The sequence below is a fragment of the Tachyglossus aculeatus genome, chromosome X1, assembly GCF_015852505.1.
Source record: "Tachyglossus aculeatus isolate mTacAcu1 chromosome X1, mTacAcu1.pri, whole genome shotgun sequence".
NCBI lineage: Eukaryota > Metazoa > Chordata > Mammalia > Monotremata > Tachyglossidae > Tachyglossus > Tachyglossus aculeatus.
Window position 1 is genome coordinate 85,087,797 of NC_052101.1, and position 18,008 is coordinate 85,105,804.

General features: G+C 46.5%; 1 protein-coding gene across 6 annotated transcripts in view; it reads left to right on the forward strand.

Moving 5' to 3' along the window:
• The window catches only part of CTCF (CCCTC-binding factor), a 56,382-nt gene extending 40,009 nt beyond the window's left edge, over nt 1-16,373 (forward strand). For 5 of the 6 annotated variants that reach the window (XM_038772156.1, XM_038772154.1, XM_038772155.1 and 2 more), the window contains 6 exons: nt 508-657; nt 1,656-1,816; nt 2,572-2,754; nt 3,244-3,379; nt 12,834-12,998; nt 14,692-16,373. In XM_038772156.1, the coding sequence (XP_038628084.1) occupies nt 508-657; nt 1,656-1,816; nt 2,572-2,754; nt 3,244-3,379; nt 12,834-12,998; nt 14,692-14,876 (980 nt within the window). In that variant the 3' untranslated portion in view covers nt 14,877-16,373. The remainder of the gene's footprint in view (nt 1-507; nt 658-1,655; nt 1,817-2,571; nt 2,755-3,243; nt 3,380-12,833; nt 12,999-14,691) is intronic. The other variant, XM_038772153.1, reaches the window with a different exon arrangement.
• The last annotated feature ends 1,635 nt before the right edge of the window (nt 16,374-18,008 follow it).

Genomic DNA, 18,008 nt, shown 5'->3' on the forward strand with positions numbered 1-18,008 from the left:
GGTGACCTTTGAGAGGGCAGTTTCCGTGGAATGTAGGGGACGGAAGCCAGACTGGAGGGGGTCGAGGGGAGAGTTGGTGTTGAGGAATGCGAGGCAGCGCGTATAGACGACTCGTTCAAGGAGTTTGGAAAGGAATGGTAGGAGGGAGATGGGGCGATAACTAGAAGGTGAGGTGGGGTCAAGAGGAGTTTTTTTAGGATGGGAGATACATGGACATGTTTGAAGGCAGAGGGGAAGGAACCAGTGGAGAGTGAGCGGTTGAAGATGGAAGTTAAGGAGGGGAGAAGGGACGGAGAGAGAGATTTCATGAGATGAGAGGGAATGGGGTCAGAAGCACAGGTGGCCGGAGTAGCACTTGAGAGGAGGGAGGAGAGCTCCTCTGAGGATACTGCTGGGAAGGATGGGAGAGTAGCAGAGAGTGTTGAGAAGAATGAGTCTCAGGTTAGTTTTTGTGCAGGCTAGTTCTGTCCAACCTGCCTACTAATTCCATGTCTCATCCCCCTTAAGGTGAAAAGCCCTATGAGTGTTATATTTGTCATGCTCGGTTTACCCAAAGCGGTACTATGAAGATGCACATTTTACAGAAGCACACTGAGAATGTGGCCAAATTTCATTGTCCCCACTGTGACACTGTCATAGCCAGAAAAAGTGATTTAGGTAAGTTGTTTTTTGTCTCGATGTTGTCATGGTGTTTCATTTCATCTCTCCTTATGTGGTCTGTCACCTTTTAGATTGTGAGCCCGCCGAGAGTCAGGGACCGGGTCCCCATCTGTGTACTCTTTCCCGATAGTCCAGTTCCCCGTACTCAGCGAGCGTTTGAAGAATGCTGTTGCCACTGCTATTACTAGTAGTTACAGGAGATGAGACCTAGTAAAGAGTTGTGCCAGGATGGTTAGCTTTCCATCCTGTGATTTGGAATTTCTCAAAAAACTGGTTGTAGCCTCTATTGCAAACTTTTAAGAGCTCATCCACATGAAGTGGCTAGTAGTAGATGTGAATCCTGAAGTGTTTCGTATCTCATCGCAAACATCATTCATTCGTTCATATTTATTGAGCACTTACTGTGTGCAGAGCACTGTACCAAGCACTTGAAAAGTACAAATTGGCAACGTATAGAGATGGCCCCTACCCAACAACGGGCTCACAGTCTAGAAGGGGGAGACAGACAACAAAACCAAACAAATAGACAGGTGTCAATACCATCAGAATAAATAGAATTATAGCAGTATACACCTCATTAATAAAATGGAGTAATAAATATGTACAAATATACACAAGTGCTGTGGGGAGGGGAAGGGAATAGGGCGGAGGGAGGTGGGGCAATGAGGAGGGGAGGAGAAGGAGAGAAAAGGGGGGGTTCAGTCTAGGAAGGCTTCCTGGAAGAGGTGAGTGCTCAGAAGGGCTTTGAAGAAAGGAAGAGGGTGAATGGGGTGAAAGCTCCTTGCTACTAGGTGAACTGCATTATAATCCCAAGAGGGTAGGCCTGAAGAGATTCATTCATTCAGTCGTATTTATTGATCACTTACTGTGTGCAGTGCACTGTACTAAGCACTTGGGTGAGTACAGTAATAGACACATTCCCTGCCCACAACGAGAAAAGGTGATATTCCGTTTGTATTTTCCTTAATTTATTTTTCTTTTTTTTTCCCACCCAGGTGTCCATTTGCGAAAGCAGCATTCCTACATCGAGCAGGGCAAAAAGTGTCGTTACTGTGATGCTGTATTCCATGAACGCTATGCCCTCATTCAGCATCAAAAATCCCACAAGAATGAAAAACGTTTCAAGTGTGATCAGTGTGACTACGCCTGCAGACAGGTAAGCTTGTACACGACTCCCAGGAGTTCCAGAAGACGGAAAAGTACCTACTCCTAGTGTTTCTGAACATCCAAAGGGTGTGCTTCGTTACCTTATATTGCACAGCATCAAGGAGGAAAAATTTTCATCTCTCTCTGTCATGGCAGGAGATTGTCTAAAACTGACAGCTAATCAAACTTGATGCCACCTTCAGGAAAAGTCCTCTTTTGAATGACAGCAGCAGTGATGTCGTTTTGAATAGGTGCCTTCTGGGGCAGACTAGCTTCCCCCTGCCCCCAGTCTTAGAGTGTGGTTGGATGTCAAGAAGACATCTCACTGTGTTTCCCCCCACAGGGATCCTTTGGTGCTCCTGCCAGGCACAGTTCTAGGCAGGGTGGGGCAGGGAAAACAGTGGTGACCATTGGTGGGAATGTTAGGAGGAGTGGGTTTAAGAGGGAAGTGCACCTCAAGTGTCAAACATTTCAATGGTCTGCAGTGGGAAAGAGTTGTAAACTGCTGCCCCAGGAGGCAGAGAGAGTTGCAAGAAGCCTCCCTGTTTTTATACTTTGAGAATGGTAGCTAACTCTTTGAGCCTTTGCCTTCCAAATGGAAAGTGCATCTAAGCATAAATGGACTTCTCTGTCATGTCCTCAGTGAGGTTCCTCATATTGAAGAGTAGTGGAGGTTGTGAGATAAATGGAAGAGACACTGTGGTAAACACTGCTACCAAGGATCAGTCTTTGAAGCTATTTCTCTGCTCTTTCTCTCTCGCTCAGGAACGGCACATGATCATGCACAAGCGTACCCATACTGGAGAGAAGCCTTACGCCTGTAGTCATTGTGACAAAACCTTCCGCCAGAAACAGCTACTCGATATGCACTTCAAACGTTACCATGACCCTAACTTCGTCCCTGCTGCCTTTGTCTGTTCTAAGTGCGGTAAAACATTCACACGCCGGGTAAGTGCCAAGATCTCGCCTGCAAACTTATTTCTCTTAACATGCGGCCTAGGTCTTTTAGTTCTATGAGTGCCCAAAAGTTCACTCCCTAACCATTCTTAACCAGTCCTTATCACATCTTCTAGACTGTGAGCCCGCTGTTGGGTAGGGACCGTCTCTGTATGTTGCCAACTTGTACTTCCTAAGCGCTTAGTACAGTGCTCTGCACACAGTAAGCACTCAATAAATACGATTGAATGAATGAATCTTCCGTAGCAGGTTGGGATTTGGGTGACCTTGATTGACTGCATATTAGGCTTCTTTGAAAGGCAAAACAAAGGGACCAACTAGGTCCCTTCCAGGTTTGCTTTGCTCTTTTCCTCCTTCCTGGACTTTATGAACGATATGTAGAAATTTTTACTATGTATAACCTTGCTCACTTAGAGGTGCGTTATTGTATTTCTTTTTTATTTTTAAAAGCTAAAGAGTAGTTTTTCTTTCTCTGATTAGAACACCATGGCTAGACATGCTGATAATTGTACTGGTCCAGATGGCGTAGAAGGAGAGAATGGAGGAGAAACCAAGAAGGGTAAACGTGGGAGGAAAAGAAAGATGCGCTCTAAGAAAGAGGATTCCTCTGACAGTGGTAAGAGATTTGCTGGCTGGTCCGTCCCCGTCCCCCCCCCCCCCCCCCCCCCCCCATCTCAGAGCTACACAAGTTGGACATTCTGTGGAACTGATTTCCATATCTTTAAAGCAGGCCATTTCCTATCTTCAACCCAGGTGTGAGCCCATTTCTGATGTGTGGTGCTCCCATCTGCCGAGATGTCGGGGAGCGTTGGATTCGTATCCATATTCTAAGTCATGTGGGGGGGAAAAACTTAAAATATAGAAATACAATGACTAAAGTTGAGGCGAAACTGTCAGAAAAAAGCAGAATCTAAATTCTTTTCCATAATCCTAACTAATGAAGTCAAGCTCAGTAACTAAATTAATTGTAAGGGGATTAAGGTTTTGAAAGGACCAAAAAGCAGTAAGTAGCAGTAAGCAGTTGCTCCCTCCCACCCGCTTCCCTTCATAAAACTACGTCTGGGGCACAATTCCTGATAGGCCTTGGGCTTCTTGATTGACAACTGCTACCTTGGTCAGACAGTTTGATATCTCTTCCTGGTTTCACTTCTCTCTTGGGAGTTCTGCCACGTTTTCTTTTCTAAACTTGGTTCCACTTTTTGAGCAATAAAATAGTTATCTTCTCAGACTATATTCACAGATAAATAGGGCAGTCAAACTTCCTAACTTTGGGTTCTTTTGAGTCAGAAAGATTGGCTAATATCACTTGCTCTTATTGGCTAAAGGTTTGCAATTTTATATGACTGACTCCTGGGAGGGAGTTAAAAAAAAAATTGGAGGACTAATTATGAAATGTTATTTCTTGGGTAAAAATTGGGTTTAAATATTGGATTTTATTTGACTTTTTGAGTCACACCCAACAGCATCTGCATGGCAAGTGTTTGCTGATTAATATTACTCCTTTCTGGCATTAGCCAATGACTGAATGAGTGCCTGACCTCGCAGCTATCTGTTTGCATCATGGAGTCTCCCGTTGGGAGTGGTCGATGAGCTTCGGCCCTGAGACTTCAGAACCAAGAACCTGCATGAAGGAATTGATTTTAGTGCTAGCAGTTCGTGTGGCAATACTACACTCTCGTACCTGCCTGCTGTGTTCCCTGCACAAGGGCCCGGAGTGCGAGCAAGTAAGCAGCAGACGGGTGCAGCACACAACAAAGAACATACGGAGGGGTTTTTTTGTTAGTTTTTTGTTGTTTGTTTATTTTTACATGCAGGTCCTATTTATGGCCAAAGCGACTGCAGCCTAAGTAACCTTTTTGCATGCATAGCCGTGTTACGGCAACTTTAGCATTCGCATCAGTGCAAAGCATAACTCTACCTAAATTTTGGTTTTGAGGTGCGGGTTCTGTAAAAGTGAAAGAAGAATGAATACACACATATTAGTGATAAGCAACATTTGTCAAGTTCCTGTTGAGGAAATTCCAGAGACAATACCCAGGAACTCCAGGTGGAGAGAATGGAAATCTTCCCTGTTTTTCTCCGCCCAAATATATTTTTTGATTCATTTCTAAATGATCAAACCTTGCAGATGCCACTTTCCAAAATATGCAGACTGCAATCAGTAATAGTGGGGATGAATTCTGACCAGTCATTGCCCAGATGTGTTAAAGCAACTTGCAGGCCATGGCTGAATAAGATTGTAAGATCCTTGGGCAAGAACGGTGTCTTCTATTTTTATCTGTTCCCAAGCACCTGATAGTACAGTACCCTGTACACAGTAGGTACTCTGCTGCTGCTGAAGGTGGATTTGTAACTTCAAATGCATATTGGCAGTTCAAGTGGAAAGGAAGAACTTAAAATTTTAAGAACTTTGTTATCCCCTTCAGGTTTAATCCTTCCTCCCCCTTCCCTACCCCCCCCCCCCCAAATTTAAACTATTGGCAGGGGGTGCCCCACCTGCATTCCCTATTAAGCCTCCCCTCGCATAAATCCATGTCCTTAGCACTGCCCTCACCCTGCTGTTCTGTCTCTCACACCCCCACCTCTGGACAACTTCCAGGTACACTTCTTTTGTTCCAATGCCTGTGCAGCAGAGCGCTGTTAGCGGAAATCTAGGCACCAGGCTGACTGACATCTACCCCTTCCAATTCACCCTCACCTGTTAAAACTCCGTCCCTTCTTCGGTTCAGCAGTGTTGTTTCTCCTCCCTCATTAATACCCGCCACCCACTCCTGAAGTCCCCTCTTCCCCTCTCTCTTGCCCCAGGTAACTTCACTGATTACTTTGTCTATTAAAAATTGAAACCAGGCATGCACTCCCCTTTACTCCTACACCCACATTCTTCCTTGTCAGTCATCTCTCAAGGAGGTGTCTTGCCTGCTTTCAAAGTGTTTCACCTCCTCCCTGTGTCTGACCCATCCCTCTCCCCTTTTAACAGTACTTGCTCCTGCCCTTCTTCCCTTTCTAACTGCCATCTTCAACTACTTACTCTCCGATGGCTCCTTCCCCTCTATCTTCAAACATGCTCAAGTCTCTCATGCTTAAAGAGCCTTAGCTGGAGAGGGCTGTAGAATCCAGAGTCGACCCTACTCTCATTCCTATCCAAGCTCCTTGAATGAGTCAGATACACCCTTAGCCTCCATTCCCGGTCAGTCTCCTCTACTGCCCCGCTGCCATCTTGTTCCCACCCTCTTCATGCTGCTGAGACTGACCACACTCTCCATGGTCACTGTTGACCTTCTCCTTGCCAAACCTGATGGCCTCTTCTAATCTAATCCTCCCTGACCAGTCAGCCACCTCTTCCTCCACCTCATACCCACAGACATAATAATAATAATAATAATAATAATAATGGTATTTGTTAAGCGCTTACTATGTGCGAAGCACTGTTCTAAGCACTGGGGGGATACAAGGTGATCAGGCTGTCCCACATGGGGCTCACAGTCGTAATCCCCATTTTCCAGATGAGGTAACTGAGGCACAGAGAAGTTAAGTGGCTTGCCCAAGGTCACACAGCTGAGAAGTGGCAGAGCTGGGATTCGAACCCATGACCTCTGACTCCCAAGCCCGTGCTCTTTCCACTGAGCCACGCTGTAATAGTATTTATTTTATACTTACTGCGTGCAGAGCACTGTAGTAAGCACTGGGAAAGACTCCATGGGTGGGAACTAGTTCTGGTTAATGTCCCTTGCGGGAGGTCTCACACTTGGGGCTCTGTTTCGGGTCCCCTTCTCTCCTCACTTTGCACTCGCTTCCTCAGCAGGCTCATGGGCTCCCCTGACTTCAGCTCCCACCTCTGTGGCTGTCTCCCAAGTGTATTTCACTAACCCCAACTTCCCTTGCATTTCTGCATGCTTCCAGAATACCTCCACATGTGGTAGTCCTGCTGACACCTAAAGATCACCGAAAACCAAACTCCTCCCCTCCCAAATCCACTTCTGCCCACACTTTTCCCCTCAACAGCGCTACCATCCTCCCCATCTCTACCTGGTATTATGCTTGACTCCTTGCTCTCTCTCTCACCTCTCTCAGTATGTCACTAAATCCTGCCAGGCTGTGGTCCATAACATCTCCTGGATCCCCTGCTTCCTCTCCATCCAAACAGCCACCACTCTGGTCCAGGCATTCATCCTGTCCCGGCTACACTCCTGAATGAGCCTCTTCACTGGTCTCCCTGTTTCCAGTCTCCTGTCTCCAGTCTCTCCCCTCTCCAGTACGTACTTGACTCTGCTACCCAGATCATTTATCTAAATCTCTCCATGCCTAAAAAACCTTCAGTAGTCACCTCTTCCTCTCCACATCAAGCAGGATCTCCTGACCATTGGCTTTAAGGCACCCCATCAAGCTCTCTTACCTCTTACTTGAAGCAGCATGGCCTAGTTAGTGGAAAGACCACAGGCCTGGGAGTTGGAGGACCTGAGTTTTAATCCGCTCTGCCACTTGCCTGCTGGGTGACCTTGGGTAAGCCACTTCACTTTTCAGTGCCTCAGTTTCCTCCTCTGTAAAATGGGGATTCAGTTCTATTCCCTCCTTCTTAGACTATGAACCCCATGTGGGACAGGAACCATATCCAACCTGATCATCTTCTGTCTACCACAGCACTTAGTGTGGTGCAGTCTACTGTTGAAGCTCTCACTTATCCACCTTCCCAGTTTCTTCTTCCACCTGTCTGTAAGTGTATTTCGTCATTTACCTCTAGTGAATTCCTCCGAGCACTTAGTACAGTGTTTAGCACATAGTGGGCGCTTGCTAAATAGCAATCTCTTTAAATCCAGATCCCATGGAGACGAATCATATAGATGTAATTTCTGGTATTCCCTTTCACGTCCATTCGACATGCATAAAGGCACTTTTTTACCCTCCTGTTGCTTCAGCAGAGGGGACTTCTCCACTCCTTCCTTTCCCAGCCACCAAAACTGTTGTTATAGGACTGGCAACGATGTAGCCATCCTAAAACAAGAGAAAAGGGGGAAGAAAATAAGCAGAGGAGGGGAAAAAAACAATAGTACTGACCACGAAATGAGCTTCAGAGACAGGTCGCTAAACTACCTGTAAGTAGGTGCAACAGCTGTGCACTTCTAATATGTCTTGTGTGCCGGGTGTTGGAGGCCGGCTTATGCGCCAGGGAGAGAGCAGCAGCTCCAGCATCCTGCCACTGGAGAGTTGCCTACTTCAGACAAAAATGTACTCGGAGTATTGCGTTTTTGGAAACCACACTTTTGGTTGATCACCAGCCTGACATTTTAGGGGTTATCGAAGATAATCTATAAACCACAGAGCCATTTTTCCTGAGACTTTTTTTTAAATGGCATTTGTTAAGCGCTTACTATGTGCCACGTGCTGTACTAAGCATTTGGGTAAACACAAGCTAATCAGGTTGGACATAGTCCACATCCCACGTGGGGCTCACAGAGTCTTAATCCCCATTTTTTTACAGATGAGGTAACTGAGGCACAGAGTAGTTAAGTGGCTTGCCCAAGTTAACACAGCAGACAAGTGGCAGAGCTGGGATTAGAACCCAAGTCCTTCTGATTCCCAGGCCCTAGCCACTAGGCCATGTCTTTCGGCAGCTTCCTTTCCCACTGAATTCTTCGACGGTGAGCCCAATCTGATTCCCAGTGCTTTATCCACGAGGTCATGCTGCTTCTCCTTCCACCTGGGTGGTTTTACCTCTCTGTTAGGCCAGAGTAACTGGACTTCACTCAACCCCTTTAGGGAGCTGCAGGGCTTCCGAGTTATGGCTGCTCAATTTCTGACTAATAAAAGAAAGGAATCTCTGCCTGTGTTTGTCAGTGAACCAGTGGTTTGTTGTGATGTTTTCCTGGGGTGCTTTTTTATGCAGAAATTACTGAATAGCTAGGCCCCATGTACGATCGTCCTCAACAACAGTGAGTGCCTATGGTAGACAAGACCCTGGAATAAAGGCTAGTGTTTGGGGAGTCATAAGTGGGTTCCTATGTATGGTGTGCAGGATTTGAGGTCCCATTGTGTCCCAAAGGGTTAAATTCTCCCAGTTCTGTTGCTGACCTGAGTATTCTGTATCTACCCCAAGGCTTAATACAGTGCTTGGCACATAGTATATGCTTAACTAACACCACGTTGCTGCTGCTGTTCTCCCATCATGCAGGGATTGTTTCTCACAAAAACCCACACTGTAGCATTCACCGTGTCCAGTGCGGGCACCTGCACCAACGGTTCCTTCCAGTGCTGCAACATGTTATATCCAAATGAGCTTGCTGGGGCAAATGTTGCCTTGTTCCCTAATGATGGTCTAGCTAAAATATGTGGTGCAAACATCTGTTCCAGCAGAATGGAGTGTATGTTAAATCTAATACTTTTTGTCTGCTTCCGCCCTTTAAGCCTGCAGTTCTGAAGATTCGTCTGATGGGAAAATCATTTAAGCCTCGTGTTTTTTTTTTATGGTATTTGTTAAGCACTTACTGTGTGTCAAACACCGTTCTAAGCTCTGAAGTAGATGCAAGTTCATTCAGTCATATTTATTGAGCTTACTGTGTGCAGAGCACTGTAATTAATTAGGTTGGACACAGTCCCTATCCCGCAAAGGGCTCCCAGTCTAGCATGGAGAACAGGAGAATTGAGGTACAGGAAATTTGTTACTTGTCCAAAGTCACACAGCAAGCATTTGGCAGGGCCGGGATTAGAACCCAGGCCCTCTGACTCCTGGGCTGGTGCTCCTCCCACTAGGCCACGCTGCTTCGCATTCTGATTAATTTGGGGGATGTGGGCTACTTTTGAGTGTTGTTAGCTCATGATGGCCTGGGAGTCAGCAATCCCAACACTCCTGCTAGAGCTGAGCAGAATGATATGCCAAACCACCCCATCTGGCTTACTGGCTACTGTCTGCGTCACTCTTCTCCTCCAGGCCCACCACAGAGAACCTAGGCGTGTACGTGAGTCTAGAGGTCAGAAATGACCCTCTTGGCAACAGAGAGAATGGAGAGAGTGTGAACCTACTGGTTATTCACAAGCTCTTTCTGCCTCCCCTTTGGCTGAAGCTCATTCCTGTTTCAGTCCCAGAGAATTCCATAGTTACCCTAAGCCAAAATTGCAACTTAAAGAGGATGAGGTATCCTCTGACGTAAAGCATTTTGTCGTATGGTAAACTTACTGTGAGCAGTGAGCAGCTAATTTAGGATGAAACCTTTGCTATTTTGCCAGTTTCCTCTGTAACCAGGGTGAGTTTGATCCACTACAGTGTATATCATTACTCTGTGTGGCCATTTTGAAATAGCCATTAATGGGGGCCTCTGCCACTTTTCTTGGGAAGCTGCTCCAAACCAAGTCTCCCCCCACCCTCTCTTTCTAATCTCATTACTTTGTAAAGTTACTAAATTCTTGCCGTAAGTCAGCTTATGTAAGCCAGGTTCTAATAGTAATAAAATGGTATTTGTTAAGTGCTATGTGCCAAGCACTGTTCTAAGTCCTGGGGTAGATACAAGGTAATCAAGTTGTTCCATTTGGGGCTCCCAATCCTCATCCCCATTTTACAGATGAGGTCACTGAAGCACAGAGAAGTTAAGTGGCTTGCACAGGGTCAAACAGCAGACAGGTGGTGGAGCTGAGATGAGAACCCACGTCCTCTGACTCCCAAGCCCGGGCTCTTTCCACTAAGCCACACAGCTTCTCATTGATTTCTATTGACGTATGTTGTAAGCATCCTAAAATACAGGATCGATCGATCATTTTGAGCACTTATTCTGTACAGAACACTGTACTAATCTCTTGGAGTTAGTTTGTAGATGAGATCCCTGCCCTCAAGGAGCTTGCAGTCTAGTAGTAATGGTATTTATGAAGCACTTACTGGGTGCAAAGCGCTATACTAGATGCTGGGAGAAGAATACACAGGTGAGCATTAGACAGGGTCCCTGGCCCTCACGGGGCTCACAGTCTAAGAATTCAGTGGGGAAGGAAGCTGCCGACAGACACGTAAGGACAAAAGAAAGCAGTAAAAACCCCAAATCAACATAAAAAAGCTGAGGACAGCATTAAATACAAAATAAAGTGTAGGGTTCTGTGGCTAGAAGAGCAGTTGCAGGCTTCTCACAGCACAAGAGCTCAACAGGCCCTGAAGTCTGATGGGCAAGATTGGTGAGGTGGGGTGAGCGGGCTTAGCTTGTGCAGAGGAGTAGGTATTGGGTCAGGAGAGGAGAGATTAGCATCACACTGCCTGGTAGGAGAGCCTTGTGTGGGCTGAGATTCCTGGGCTGGACCCAGACCTAGACTCGAGAGGGTAAACCTGTACCCAGGCCTCGATCCCCGCCAGGCCCTAGAGGATCTGGCCTCCCTGCCAGCTGGGGCCTATACACTCCCAGTAGACCATGCTTGGTGGAAGCCACTGCTCCCCTAGACCGAAGTAGGCCAAAATAGGGTCATGTTGGCCCAGCCTGTGCTCTGGTTCTCTGAATAGACCGTGATCTTCAGAGATCCAGGAAATGCTAAGTCCCAGGAGCCATCCACATCTGCTTAAAGAGGTCGCAGATCTAATTCTGTCAATCAACCAGTGGTATTTATTGATTGCTTACTGTGTGCAGAGCACTGTACTAAGTACTTGGGACAGTACAATATAACAATACAATACAGAATAACGATAACAATTTTAAACGTGCATTGATTTTTGTCTCCCCACCCCCAACCCCGATTTGACCCTCCTGAGTGAGCTGGCAATAACTCATCCTGGGTCAGCAGACAGGAACAAGTGATGGGGCATTGGTGACTTTTTGATGAATTTTTCCAGACAAAAGGGGGTTCTGGGCCATGGGTATTTGCAGGTGCTTTGGGGGCTCGAACTTCGATGGACCAGACTATAACACCAAAAGGGAGGATGAGGGTAGCTGGAACTTCCTTGTTTTATGGTACTCAGTCTTACACTTACTCTGAGCCAGGTGCTGGGGTAGATACAAGAGATTCAGGTTATACCTGACCCACATGGGGCTCAGAGTCTTAAGTTGGAGGGATGTTATTGTGTATTTCTCCCTGTCTTCACCTTACGTTGAACTTTGCAAATTGTTTTGCTTTCTCCTTACACGTCCGTCTCTCCCCACCCTCCTACCCCGCAACCTTAATTCCTAGATTGTGAGCCCTTTGAGGGTCAGGGACCCAAACTCTCCCCTGTGTTTCTTTTCCCAGCATTGAGTGCCATACTCTGCATGCAGTAAGTGCTTAATAAATGACTGATCAATAAATACTATTACTACTACTACAGAGCCATCATTTCATAGAGCAGGGAGCCTGATCACTTTCCCAAAAGTGCAACTATGAAACTCCAACCAGAATTTTAGTTCTCCCTGCCAAGGGCCTCATGAACAATCAAGGGGTCTCTCATGAAGACTCCCCTGGGAGCAAAACCTGGTCAAATGCTAATGTTCGATCTTTTGAGTGGCTGCAGGAGATCGTAAGGGTTTGTGACAGAACAAGGTAAAATAAATAGAGCTGAGGGAACTTAAACCAGAAACCGACCCAAGGCTTTGAGAATGGTTTCCCAAGGGAGTGTTGAAATTCTCCCACCCGTTGCTTAGTATTTAGGGCCGCGCAGAGAAATGAAGTCTCCCTTAGTGGCTTGGCCCCATCTTGACCTCAGGAACACAGGGTTCCCCCCCCCACCCCCCACCCATTTCTGAGGATCAAAGAAGCTAGGTGAAAGTAATAGTCAGATTGTTTATCCACATATTCGTTAGGCATGCGTGTTTTCTAAATTGAAATGTTCGTTTAATGCTAAGTAATGACCCCCACTTAGGAAATTAATGGGTTCCAAAAGGACTTTAGGTTTCCATCTTTCTGGGCCAGTATGGTATATCCTGTCATGCTCATACATTCTCTGTAAGTGATGTCCCATTCAAACTCTGTGACGTAAGAATGTGTGGGGTATTCCAGGCCCTGGCCAAAATCCAGCAGGGGCTTAAAAAGAATGGACTTTTCCCCAACAGAGCTTGGGGGAGGTTCTGTGGAAGCAGACTCTGAGTAAACTGATGGCTCTGTGTTTCCTCCCTCTTCTGATCCTCCCATCTTTCAAGAAGAAAATGCTGAACCAGATCTGGATGACAATGAAGATGAGGAGGAGACAGCAGTGGAAATTGAAGCTGAACCAGAAGTAGAGCCAGTGACTCCAGCCCCGCCGCCAGCAAAGAAACGGAGAGGAAGGCCACCCGGCAAGGCCAACCAACCTAAACAAACCCAGCGTAAGTTGCTGTGCCTGTCCCAGAGGGAGACCTCATGCCCTCTGCAACTCTTCCGTCCCCAGTGCAGGCACACAGGTTCTTATTTAGCACAAGAACAGTCTCTGAAATCTGCACTTTCCTTTAATCCAGAAAGAGAGTCGGTTAGGTTGGCATCGGGGGGGAACGTTTGAAAGCCGATTCCCATGGAAACCGTCCTCTACTTCAGGCTAGGAGAGTGGAACCTGTTTCCATGGGATGGCTTATGCTGGACTCGTGTAAGGTGGGGTGGGGTCCTTCACTCAGGCCAGCAAGAGGGGAGCTGATTTCAGAGTTTAATTACGTGGAAGAGTGAAGAAACTCTGTGTGTGGTGGGGGTGGGGAGGCTTCTTGGGGGAGGCAGGGGTAGCTGCTTGGTTTTTATGTGGGTGCGAGTAAAGAGTTTTAAATGGCTCAACGGCTGTCTAAATCTAATGAAGTGACCGTGCTTTGAAGAACTGGACTAAGGTGAGTTGCCCCAGGACTAGCCGCTAGGTTGTGGCAACAAGTTGACAGGACCATGGAAGAGCGGCCTGTAGAGAGAGAGAAGCCGGGTCTCTTCTTTTGAGGAAATATTCAGGTTTCTTAAAGAAGGGCTTTAGAGATTGGCCTCGCAAGTTCAGCATTTTGCTTTTGTGAGTGTCCCCAGGGATAGTGTTTGTGCATTCTTTCAGACTGTCAAGAAGCAAAGTAGGGCACAGAATATATTAGAGCAGGCATCACTAAAGTGTGCCTCCTCATTTCTAACATCTCCGCGGGCTTCTTTTGAAAGCTTGAAGTCTCTTTTTTTATTTTCCTATGTATTTTTCTTTCGGGAAAAATCAAAAATTATTTTTAGAAGCCATTTTCTCTTCTACTCCCCCCATCAGCCCCTCTCTCTGCTTAAAGTCTTTGGGGAGGTGGTGGCAGTAAAGTGGCTCATTCCCAAAGCATCTGCAAACATTCCTGAAGAGTGGAGCATGACACTGTCTTTATGGGGCCAGCCTGCACTCTGGTTATTCGGGAGCAAAGTAGAGGACGCTAAGACAGCGTGAGAGAGAACATCCAATTTTGGGATAGGTCCCGTCTCTCAAGATGCTTTACGTCCTTCTTCCCCAGCTGGGTCAAATACCCAAGGAAAGCAGGGTTTGGGTTGCCTGGTTCAGGAAGTGTGTGAGGGTGGGTCTCCCCACCCCTGTGTTAGCTGGGTCTCTGTACAAATGAGCACTGCAAGGCAGTGGATGGGAAAACAGCTTTGTTCTGCTGGAGTGTTTGTAGTATCCTTATCCTTCTAAAGGAGCAAAAGAAAGCCAGTTTCATTCATCCATTAAATGCCTAGCAGGGTCTTTGTAAGCCCAGACTCCTCCAAAACATTGCCCCGCTGCCTGCCGCCGTAGCAGCAGGCTGTCCCCCCCATTCTCCCTCGCACCATCCCCCTGCAGTGTTCCTGGGAGCGGCTGACTTAAATGGGGAGATGGGGAAGGAAGTTTGGGGCCACAGGAGACTTCTCCCCCTGTAGAATGTAAGCTTGTTACGGGCAGGGCACGTGTTCGCTGATTCTGTTGTATTGTGCTCTCTCAAGTGTTCTGCACATGTGCTCAGTGAGTGCTGTTGATTGATTGTTTTAGAAGTCACCTCACGACTGCCGTTGAACTTTTTTTGTTTTTCCTTTGTTCCTCTTTTCCATCCCCACTGCTAGCAACAGCAATCATCCAGGTGGAAGACCAGAACACTGGCGCCATTGAAAATATCATAGTTGAAGTCAAGAAAGAACCGGATGCAGAAGCAGCCGAAGGGGAAGAGGAGGAGCCACAGGCAGCTGTAGCAGAAGCTCCCAATGGTGACCTCACTCCGGAGATGATTCTCAGCATGATGGACCGGTGATGGAGGAAAGGCTGTGCTCGTTGACTAGACTGGCCTGGGCTGTGTTTCAGCGGCTCCAATCTATTTTCTTCCTTTTTATTATGTTTCTTGGCTTTGGGAAGTGCATCATTTTAGACCATTTTACCAAAAGTACTGGAGAGTCAAACTTCAAAGATCGTGGGAGATGTTGGCTGGTTTTTCCTTTGTTGGTTTTTTTGTTTGTTTGTTTTGTTGTTGTTTGTTTGGTTTTTGTTGCTTTTTTTTTTTTTAACTAGAACTTGCCATTTTATGTTAGCGTTTTCAGGTCATGATACTGAGAGTGACTTTTGAGGCCTAGAGGGTTTTCTGTGAGGTGCTCAATGCTTTTCTGCTCAGAACTACACGATTGTGGTCCAACGACAGTGTTGACACACGACCAGTTTTAATACAGAAGTGGAGAGACCGAAGCCCTGCGTTCAGTATGGCAAACCACTCCAGCGGTGCCACAAGGCTTCCCGAGATTCTACGTCATCCTCCCAAGAGAGTTTTTAATTGTAAATGCAGACATGGGAAAAGGGTCGTAGACTTTAACCCATTTTTGTTTTGGCTTTCCCCCTGACTTCCTACGGTTCGGAGTCAGCCGCACACCAGTAGTATGGCATGCTACGATTGGTTTCTGTCATGAGCACTTTGCTTCTTGGCAAAGTATTTGTAATGGTCAAGCTTGTAAATAACTCTTTTTTGTTTTCGTTTTGTTGGGTTTTTTTTTTTAACACTTTAATCTTTTCCATTAAGAGGTTGGACAGAATGAGTTAGATCCAACATTTTAATTCCTTGCAAGTGAATTGACAACAGATTCAGTAGTGTGTGACTGTGGGCAAAAGCTGTCTGATAACCAATCACAATTACTTAGGAAAGAAAAGGTGCCCAGGCTGTCGCTTGCTGAGTAACAGAAGTCACAAGGGCAATCTTGATTCCGAGCACTTGGGGCTGGCATTTGAAACTTGTTTAATTCTCTTCCGTTCTGATTTCACACCTAAACTTTCTTTGCTCTATTTTGTAGCTGAATTTCGTTTCATGACTTCTATGGTGAAAGCAAAGTGGCAGTTGTAAGTGGGGTCCAGTTCCCACTGCCGCCCTGGAAATCTGGGCTGGGAAATCTGACTAGGTCAGTCAAATTTTAAATTATGGCTCTTCAAGAGAAATGTGAAACAAATACAAAAAAAAACCAAACAGAAGATGCTTGTATATGAACTGTCACATGTTAAAATATGTAAGCTTTTTATAGAGCCAGTCTTGCTGATTTCAAACCAATTTTTTCTTCTCTGTATCGCTTTTAAGAGAGCTATCAGGTTAGCTACCAGATTCTAGGTTGATGCATTTTTGTACTTAGCTGTACTGTGTGATATTTTTCATTATTTTAGGAAGCCGTTATAAGAAACGTTATAAAATATGTAATGGGGGGGGGTTTGAAAGCTAGGATGGTGAATATACTGCTGTACAGCTAATAAATAATAATGGATTAACATGTGCTCATGACCACTGGCTTCGTTTGAACTGTGTAAAAAGAAGAACCCATTGCCTGCCTGATACATTTTGTTGCCCGTGGCCGTCCTTCAAGCTGTGCGCCAGCTGCCTCGGGCTAGCGTGTCCAGGTTTTGTTTTCTTCCCTACGCTCGATCAGCATGCCGTGTCCCTTGGCGAGGCGGTATCTGCGCTGGCATATGGACAAACCGGGTCACATGCCTCCCATTTTGAGAAACCTGCCTGGAGTTTAATTCTGGGAAGCGTCAGAGGGTCGAGGAAAGTGGACTGAAGGAACGGTTTCCAAGTGCCCTCCCCACCCTCCCTGTTTGGTGAACTTATGGCAGAAAGGGCTGGTGTAATAGGATGTGTTTAGTTCCAGTCACCGGAGCCCAGAGTGGAAGTTCGGCAAGAACTGGGTAATGGACTCCAGGGAGAGAGGTTGTATCTCTCTCTTCTCTCTTCTTCCTCTTCCCTCCACCACCCCCTTCCCCAACTCCCCAGGGGGGCATTAGGGGAGAAGTGGAATGGACATCTTCTAGCTCCCTTTGTGCCCGCCCCCTCCCACCCCTGCTCCCTATACTAGGCCTTTAGGAACTGGTCTGATGAGGTGTCTGTCTGGGCTCCACCCCTTCTCACCAGGTCATGGGCTGTGAGAGCTCATAGAGTGGTGAGAACTTGAGCTTACAGTCTTTTTACCAGGGATGCAGGAGTCTTTTCCGTGTTCTTTTTTTTTTTACTGTCCAGTTCACCCCAAAGGAGAGCTCCTTTGTTGTGTTGTACTCTCCCAAGTGCTTAATATAGTGGTGGGGACATAATAAGTGCTCAGTAAATGCCATTGATTGATTGCTCCCTCTTCCTGAGAAATCATTCAGGATCCAGACCTATTGACTTCCTCAATTTGCCCTGTTTTCCCTTTGGTCCTTTTTCTCTGTCCGGTCCTTCGTACTGGGGTAGAAAACTTTTCTCCTGGTGTTTCCTTTCCAAACTGATGTTGGTGGTATTTATAGAGTGCTTACTGTGTGCAGAATGTTATATTAAGCGCTTGGGAAAGTACACTGAGTTGGTAGACGTGATCCCTGCCCACAGAGAGCTTAGTCTGCAGACCCACAACCTCCCTTTCAGTCTCCCATTTATTTCACTAAAACGATCCCAGTTCTCCAGATTGGGTCTGAGTCACATAGTCAACCTTCCTTCACTTTTTCTTTACCTTTTTCCCCCTTCATCGCTTAATACTCACCTTACTGGTGTTTCCTGTCCTGTGTTTGGGATACAGGTGCCTTTGGCCTTTGCCAACTCTAACCCGTAAGTCCCTCGGAACCGCTTCCCTGCTTTGCTGCCCGCTAGCTGTGCTAGCTTGGGTTCTGATCAGCGTTCAAGCATTCTTGAGCTTTCCATCTGCTGTATTATGTAACATTTACTCAGCACCCCAAGAACACAGAAAAGAAAGTCTATTCCTCAGAATCCTCTAAACCTTTCCCCTTCCAACTGAGGCTCTTGCGGTGATTTTCTCCTGTGTAGATTGCCACTTATTTACAGTTGGGGCCCATGTTTGTTCAAACGTGTATCCTTCCTGTCCCATTCCGTCCCGGTTGCCCAAGTCGGTGCCGTCGTCTGAATCACCAGCATAATTACCAGCCGTCCCTGCGA